This window comes from Mustela lutreola, chromosome 9 (genome assembly GCF_030435805.1).
Source record: "Mustela lutreola isolate mMusLut2 chromosome 9, mMusLut2.pri, whole genome shotgun sequence".
NCBI classification, from domain to species: domain Eukaryota; kingdom Metazoa; phylum Chordata; class Mammalia; order Carnivora; family Mustelidae; genus Mustela; species Mustela lutreola.
In genome coordinates this window covers 89,590,726-89,600,000 of record NC_081298.1, presented here as the reverse complement: position 1 = coordinate 89,600,000, position 9,275 = coordinate 89,590,726, and the positions used below count along the sequence as shown (strand labels likewise).

At 37.1% G+C, this 9,275-nt stretch overlaps 1 protein-coding gene across 4 annotated transcripts in view; it reads right to left on the bottom strand.

The window, feature by feature from the left end:
• Window positions 1-9,275, bottom strand: part of MEIS1 (Meis homeobox 1) — a 133,803-nt gene that overhangs the window by 5,320 nt on the left and 119,208 nt on the right. For all 4 annotated transcript variants that reach the window (XM_059187843.1, XM_059187841.1, XM_059187844.1 and 1 more), the window contains exon 10: window positions 1-32. This exon is cut by the window's left edge. In XM_059187843.1, the coding sequence (XP_059043826.1) occupies window positions 1-32 (32 nt within the window). The remainder of the gene's footprint in view (window positions 33-9,275) is intronic.

Genomic DNA, 9,275 nt, shown 5'->3' with positions numbered 1-9,275 from the left:
GCTGCACTATTCTTCTCCGGGCATTAATAAACCTGTAACCAAGAAAGTAGAGCGAATCATTATTCCTTAAACAAAAACGGTGGTGGGGGTGGGAGGAGGTGGAAGAACAGGAGAAGAAGCAGCATAGTGAGAGCAAAGCTAGATCTTGGCAAAATGGTTCTCTGCACCGCTCTGAGCGTGGCTTCCCGTGCCCCACAACCTGCAACCCCCAGTGACCTTTGAGCACACGGGCTTGGGGTTTCTGAGTTGATTCATGTTTGCCTGTTTTACCACAGTTGGACACTTCCATTTCATCTTTTCATGGGGGAATTAGCAGAGTTTTCAGGAAACAATACGAGCCACCACTCTTTTCAATTGCAAGGGGGGGGAAATTTGGCGTAGAGAGCAAGATGTTCATAAGGGCATCTGTTACCTCTCCTAATTAGTGACATTTCAATCTTATGTTCTCTGACTTCTTTTTTACAGTTTTTATCAAAACCTTCCCTACCTCTTGCAAACCTAATTCTATTTTAATGCCCACTATTAAGATAATGAACTGGGATGGCGGCACACCATCAAATGAGAGAATGTCTGGAGTTTATCACCACTAACTCACACTGCTGGGGACTTCAGAGAAACACATTCCTTGTAGAGATTTCTTGGGGTGGCTTTTTTTTCCCCTTTGGCTCTTTATGCAAAGTCTAAGGTCAAGGCAAGGTCACAGCTATACAGTAATTGAACTTATAATATTGCTTTCTCCAGCTAGTCCTGAAAATTTATAATAAACATCTAATTAAGTCATTTAAGTGTCTTAATAGGCTTATGTTTTAATTTTTGCAGCCTCTCAAAAAGTGGCTAGCCACTGAACTTTTTTTTAAGTGGTTAGTACAAGCCCTACAAAATCGAGCTTGTGAAATTTCTAACTCTTAAGATCCATTTGTATTGTGTAATGCTAAGAATTACATGTCAAATACAGAAAATGAGTTGGACATATTAGATTCTGAAAAAGTAAAGTGCTTTTAGTTATCAACTCAGATTTGAATAGATAGAACATGAGCAGCACATAAAAAAAAAACACAATGAAAAGTTTAATAATGATTAAAGGGCCCACAGTCCAGTATGCATTCTAGTTTGTAAGTCTGTCCATTCAGGAAGGAAAATAGTTTTTTTAAAAAATCACTAAACAGAGAGGGACAGGTTTAAAAAAATAAAATAAAATAAAATACATACTTCAGGGATGCCTGGGTGGCTCAGTGGGTTAAACCTCTGCCTTCAGCCCAGGTCATGATCTCAGGGACCTGGGATCGAGCCCTGCACTGGGCTCTCTGCTTAGTGGGGAGCCTGCTTCCCCCGCCTCTGTGCCTGCTGCTCTGCCTACTTGTGATCTCTCTCTCTCTCTCTCTCTCTGTCAAATAAATAAATAAAAATCTTGAAAAAAAAAATACATGCTTCACGACATTTTAAGATTCTCAATATCCTATATCCTTAAGTTCTTTTATTATCCAAAAAGTAATTAAAGTCAATAATGAAACTGGAATCTAAAAGGGCACCATTAGTGTTAACTCTTATTGGCAATATATATTCTAACAGTTCTTGTATATGAAGTCCCCGACTGGCTAATAAAAATATTTAAAACATAGATCTACAACAAATTGTGTTGCAAATCAGGTTATCATTATCTTGTATAAACCATGAAAATTGGAATCATGTGAGCAGAAGGTTAGATTAATTCTCCATTCTCATTATAAGCACAGGTGTAGCACAAACACCATGTGAAATAACCAATTAAAATGAAAAAAAAATCTGCTTTTTCATTAGCTGCCTTCACTGCATGACCAATTAGAAAATTATTTAATATTAATATTCCACATATACCAAAAGTAATTTTCATAGTAACTAACATAGGTAAAAGAGCAAAAAACCAGCTCTTTATCTATGGTACTGCTTATCATCTGCAGGCTTTTAGAGGAAAGGAAATCTGGTAACATTTTTTAAAAGTCCCTTTAAAAACACATTATTTTGTGGGTATGATTTATACTATTCATCTAAAAATGGGAAGGACACTTTTTAACAGACGAGAAGCCGAGGCTCAGAGAAATTAAGTGACTTCTTTGAGGTCACATGTAACTCAAGGGATGTTAATAACTTGCTGAATGACACACGGCTGGCAAATGGTAGTGAACACCACTTCCCCCAACATCCTGACAAGAGCCTGGCCACTACTGTGTCACTCATCTAGAATATTCTGAACGAAATAGATATCCAAGAATGAGCTGGTTTTGAGCCAGTCACCACTGGCAACAACCCTACTGTTGAGTCTGGAAATAAGCATGACTGAACACTTTGTAGACTGGGAATTTTGATGACTGTACTGTTCGTGCATATGGACAAAGATAAGGCTATGCATCAGAAGATTCAGTGACTTATCTGTATTCCAAAGCTTGCTTCCTTCACACTCATACTTTCAGATTTCCAAAGACCAGCTCATAATAACCAACTCAGGCTTGAATCTATGACTATTAAACGCAAGGAATCATAGAAAAACTAAACCTCAGGTTTGAAAAGGGCTTTCACTGTCACCTGGGTTGGTCACTGACATGGATCATCTCTCTGATATCCCCACCAAACAGATAGGTAGCCTCTGCTGGTTTGTTTCTAATAAAGCACTTGCTACCTCACCTGAAAGTGCACTCCAGCTATGGAAGGTGACTGTGAGAAGGTTCTGCATTACTCGATCTGAAATCCTTTCACCAGGACAACTCCTTGGGGGAACTTAAACAATTCTAATCTTACTTCTTCAGGATGGCCTTCAAATATTTAAACTATAGCCATCATGCATCATGTGCCATAGGCTTCTCCCCAGGTTTAACATCCATGATTCCTTTTCTTGCTTGTTTGTTTTGAGAGAGAGAGAGAGCACAGAGCAGAGGGGCAGAGGGAGAAGGAGAGAGAATCTTAAGCGGGTTCCACGCCCAGCACAAAGCCCAATGAGGGCTCCATCTCACCACCCTGAGATCATGACCTGAGCCAAAGTCAGGAGTCGGATTCTTAAGCAACTGAGCCACCCAGGCACAGCAAACATCCATGATTCTTAACATGTTCCTTCTAGAATGAAAGTTCTTCTTGGGTTTTGAGTCTACTCACCACTTGGGCCATACCCACTGCTCAGTATATTGAGAGGTTTGTCTGTGTGCCTCTAAAGGTCTTCAGAGGACATCATTAAAAGCAATTAGTCCACACTTGCTCTGGTCCCCATGTAGAGAGTGCATACCTCATCACAGCCTTTTAGCTAAGGGGCCTCAGGTACCAGGTGCTACTTTCTTCCCTTTTGGTGGCAATTGCCATTTCTTGCTATTGACAACACAGACATAGGCTACCTATAGGATATGTAGATATAAAGGTGAGAATCCATGCATTTAATAAAATAAAAATTTAAAAAGCTGAAAATCTCAGAACCCCTCATCACTTTGTCCAAACTGACCACATTAGTAATATGCTGAGAACTTCTCACTTTTGAAAGCGAATTTAAAACAATTGCTGCATATAATGAATATTATCGATACATATATAGCACAGAGTAAACTCTCAGAATCTTATTGGATTATGCTTCCTATACTTACATAAAACACTGATAATATTATCTAGGGTCATGGCAGACATCTTTATCTGAAAGTAACTAAGTAAATGGCAAAAGATTTTATATTTTGAAACAATATCAACTCTTCGATTTTAAAACCATCTCAACATTTGGTTCTATTTAGTGTATTTTATCCTAGACTGGCTTCTATATACTCTCTTTGGAATTATGCTACATACAGCAAAGCCATGTGTTTAGATGGCTTCGGGGTGAATTCAGATACAAAAACATTTTCCTTCTGGGCAAAGTAATAAAATGACATTCTTGCTCCTCCCACTATAAGTCAAACAGAGGTCAGTTCCCCCATCCCTGTATCTGTTTAAATAAACTGGTCCAGCTGTTTGTTTCTAAAATGCCCTTTGACCTTGCATCTCATCCTCCCTGCTTTTGTGACAGAATCCTTTACTTTCCATTGTGGAAGATTCTAGATTATCAAGAACTTTCTAAATGCTGAATCAAAAAAAAAAAAAAAAAAAAAAAGACCTTTAGGTTTTTTTTTATGTAAACTTACATGAACATATTCCCTTCTTAAAACACTCATTTCGAGAAGCATCAGTAAAACGTTATTTTAAGCTCATATGTGGTGTGTGTGTTCAAATATATATCTATATTTATGTGTGAATACATAAATATATATTAGAACTTTAACATAAGAAGAAACAATGTTTTTGAAGAGAAAAGAAAACGAGAATGATAAAATTCCAATCCGAACGTCCAATAAAAAAAAAATCTATTCTCCAACAACAACAAAACAGTTTAAGACAAAATAGATCCATGAAATATACACAACCTTTAGTCTTTTCCATATTAATAAGCCCTCTTTAAAAAGTCTGTTAGTTTAAAGTTGTAAGAGGAGGGTTTTTTTTTTTTTTTTAAACAGTTGATGTCCAAACATTACAGGCCTTGAGACTTAGATGTACACTGTCAGATATACAATGTATTTTAGTTGGGTGTAAGGTTGGGAAACATCCTGTTTTCTTTCCACATTATATCCCAAACATCAACATATATATTTTTTTATAGATACTATTTTGCTTTGAAAACAATGTTCTTTTGTGAAGTACTTTTTTAGAACTGGACACCTTGTAGGTGGTAAAAGACTGAATTAGGGAAAGAATTCTTATCTTTCCTTTTTTCACTGCATCATGGATCAGAATTTCTTCCTGTGACCAAACTATCCCCTTTCTCAAAACAAGGTGTTTTACCAGGGATGGCAAACAAAATGGATTGGCCTTATAGCTTCATTCCATGTCAACATAAACAGTTTTTACCCAGTTATTTGTTTAGGACTAGAGCCATACTAAGAGGGAATGGGAGGTTGAAAGGGTTGCAAAATCTTAAAAATTCTGAGACATGGGATCAGCTCAAAATTGAATTTTAATTCTTTGCATTTTTAAAATAGGAACCAGACAAGGAGAATGGGAGATGAATCCTGAGTTATGCGAAAAAGAAATACAGGAAGTTTTTCTTCATTCTTTCTTCTCCTTGCCCCCAACCTGCTTATTTATCATCATACTTTAAAGTTTTGTGTTTTGGTTTTGTTTTGTTTGCCATTCTGCTAATTCTACCTGTCTTTTTTCATTCACCATCTTTAGACACCTGAATAGTTTTCTGACTAAGATCTGGTAGAACAGCTTTCTGAAGTTAACCTTTGCCCTTTAGCTTATCCTCCACTCCATGCCCTGGTTCCTTCCCACAAAACTGGATGGCTAAGTTTAGTTTCCTCTTTGTGAGAACCAGGAAGGATGGCGAGATCACAGTGGGCATCCACTAGAACCAAACACAGGGTACATTTTCCCGGTACCACAGACAACATTTTCCACATAGCCTTGCCCTTTTCCTTTACTCTTATGCCCTTTGTCTTCCTTGTAAGTTCTCTGTCATGCTAACAATGCTAAGGAAAAATAACATGCTCCCCTTCAGAAAGAGCATTTTCACCTTCTCTTCCTCAGTGTTTACCACCTACTAGTTTACCGATGACTGAGGGCAGCCCACCGTGTGACTTTAGCATGTCACAGCCAACTCAGTGAGCCAAGTAAAACCAAAACGCCATTGTTTCTAAACGACAGGACTCTCCGTCATCCCCACAGTGTCTCTTGCCAACAAGGCTTAGTGAATAGTCAGCACAAAGGTAGCTACCCATTTAAGTATGGAGAAATATCATTTTACGATACCCTCCTATGCCCAAGGAGCTAAAATTATCAACTTACTATTAAACAGAAGATTTCATTAAATAGCAAGATATGTTAGTAAAGACGCCTTCTATATTTATACTATCCATTAAATAAAGTATTAATTATAGTCATCTTTAATTAATAGTTAGGTATTAGGAATATCTATGTACATACTTAGTAAAAATTTATACCATGCATTCTTAAGAATACCAGTGATTTCTACATGCACTATTCCTTATCACTTAAAAATAAATAGCAAATAAGTATAATATTTAATCTATACATACTTCATTTAGGTATTCTCTACAAATATTTTTATAAAATTAAGAATAGTGAAAATTTTTTAAAAATAAAATTTCACACTGGAAGCTAGTTGCCGAACTCCTGAATTTTATTCTTTTTCTTCTTATTCTATTCCATGAATTTCCTTCCTAGTATTTCTTTCAACTTTATCACAATCATCTAAATAAAACTACATATACTGTGTTGCTTTATATTTTTAAAGTCAGCATTTCCTAATAACTCGAAGGCCTGTTTTATAAACAAACCCTAAAGGGAATGAGTTCTAGCTATCTCTCAAATAACTCTTTGTTCTTTCAAACAAAAATCTACTTCAAAATCTTTTGTTGGATTTCTTCATTTCAGATTTACATTTACTTATTGAATTTAATGATCCGTAACTGGCAGTCTTCAGGGTCCAAGCCTTACACACTCCTTTTCTTTGTGAAATATAATTTCTTAAAACACGATTTTAAGACACTCAAGAAAGTTGACTCAATCTCAAGTCAAACCTTATGAAATCATGTTTCTGGCAACTTTTTCCAGTTTCCCAACCTCCTCCGGATCCAACAGTTCCAGGACTGCAATCCATCATCTGTGTGTCTGAGGGTAGGAGAGGGGAGTGGACAGGAGGGGAGAAGGGAGCACATGTTCTGCTCCCCATCCATTCTAGGAACAGATTATTGAAATTTCCTCCAATCACAATAAGCCCATCAATCAGCAGTCTGAGGAGATTCCCTTTCTCTAGCAGTGACGCGAGTATTTGTCAAACTACTCTAGAAAGAGCTGAAGTTGTCTCAGACCACTGAGGAAGTTAATCACATATAAAATTTTCTTCAAAGCAACTAGTGAAAAAAATCACTAATTATCTGAAAATTATAATGCAAAGTAATAACAAACCCATGTATTAAGTGTTGAAATTACTTTCAAATATTTCATCACTTCATTATATATTAATGGGAAGTTTTCATTGAAAGCAAATTATAAAATGATTTTTTATTCTAAAAAAAATATAAGTTGGGACCCCTGGGTGGCTCAGTCACTAAGCATCTGCCTTTGGCTCGGGTCATGATCTCAGGGTCATAGGATCGAGTCCCACATCAGGCTCCCTGCTCAGAGGGAAGCTTGCTTCTCCCTCTCCTACTCGCCCTGCTTGTGTTCCCTCTCTCAGTGTGTCGCTCTCTGTCAAATAAATAAATACAATATTTTTTTAAAAATAGAAAAATACAAGTTTGCTATATCCTTTAGTCTGACCTGAATTTAAAGTGGGGACGGGGTACTCCTTTAGTGGCTGATCTCTATTTCTTCTGCTACTAACCATGACTTTCTAGATCACCAAAGCACTAGGCTCCAAACCCAGTGGAATAAATTATGGGACTATCTTGCCAGAACTAGCATTAGAAATGCCCAACAGTTAAAAATATCTTAAGTATCCATTGATATAAAGCATATGTAATAAAATGGTATTTATGTAATATTTACTTAAATGTGACAATATGCCAAATTTGAGTTCCTATAACTACACAAATATAAGACAAATGCTTAAGGGATATGGAATTAAAATGATTATTGGCACAATGAACAAGCATTAGAGAAATCTAGGCTAACAAAACCTCTTACATTATTGAAAAAGCTAAGTAGGTATAATAAAATCAATAATATCTTCAATGAATAGATGGGTGTCTCTTTGGTTTAAGCTGAACAATTTTTGGGGTAAATTCTAACTTTTCCATATTTACAAAAAGTAAATAAAATTGCATTTAACTAGGCATCCCTTGAACATTACAGAATAAATATGTTTACTTAAAACAGTTCTTAATGTTCTGCCAATTTCCATTATAAACAGGATGACCACACAATGTATCGTTTAAGATTGGACACTTTCAAGAGTAAATGGATACTATTAATAATTATGCTGGACAACAGGCATAAACCATGAATATGTCAGGCAGTTGGGGTATATGGACACTCTAAGGATCAAATATGCACTTTTTTTTTTTCCATGTAAAACTTCCCCCACATGATTGGAATTGCAACCCTCTTGTGTGAAAATAGTGACCAGCCCTGGCATGCATAAGGGGTCACAGAATCCCAGTACCCCTTATGGAGTGTCTCTGAGCTCCTTCCTTTCTGGAGGATCACTTCTTTAGTGACTTCAGCTCCCCAAGCCATCACTAGCCAAAAATGTCCCAGGCCTGGAGTCTCCACTCCAAGGGAGTGCCAAGGAAGGAGATTTGAAGATTTAGCTTGATTTCTTTCACCTGGTCACAGGTTAGACTGCAGAATGGCACAATAAAGCTTGACTGGAATAGAGGCCTGTCTCTATCCCTTAGAAGGTTCACTGTAACTTGTTTCAATTCATAAAGTTTGAAACCAGAGTTCTATGTAATGGATATCAAAATATAATCCACAGACCTTAAATGCAAATGGAACCAATTATACCAATTATACTTAAAGGCAAAAATCTCTCAGTTGAGGTATATGACAAGATTTTTCATATGAAGGCAGTAAACTAATTAAAATGACCTCCTCTTGGAACTTGTCAAATCTTGGGGAAATGCTTACGGTCGCCTAAGTCACACTGAGGAAATCTGGAGACTGGGTGTTTCACTTGAGTGGCTATCCTTTTCTTTGAACAATATCACTCATCACAATTACAGTCAAAACACTGGCCAAGAATAGGGAGAATCAGAGTGGCATCTAGGGAGAAGGGTGTGAGAATTGAGTGGGAAAACTGCCGCTCGCTTCTCTGAGATCATAGTAGTGTTGAGGTGCTGGAACCATGATGACCACATGAGTTAATGTCTATGAAAAGAGCCTTGCAAATTTAAAACCAAAAACAAGAATCTGTTGAGATATTGTCATTTTGATTCTTAAAAAATACCTAATGGTACAAGCACACACACACACAAACGCTTATGGCCACAAAAGGTGGGCACAGCCCAAATGCCCAGCAACTGATGAATGGATAAACAAAATGTGGTCTGTCCAAAGGAACATTCTTCAGCCATAAAGAAGAATGTAGTATTGCTATCTGCTACATTCATGAACCTTGAATACAATATGGTAAGTGAAAGCTTAAGTCAGTCCCAAAAGGCCACATGTTTACAGTGATTACCTTTATGGGAAATGTCTGAATCGGCAGAGCTATAGAGACAGAGAGTGGGGGATGGAACTATGGGAGGAGTAATAGCTAAAAGGCAAAA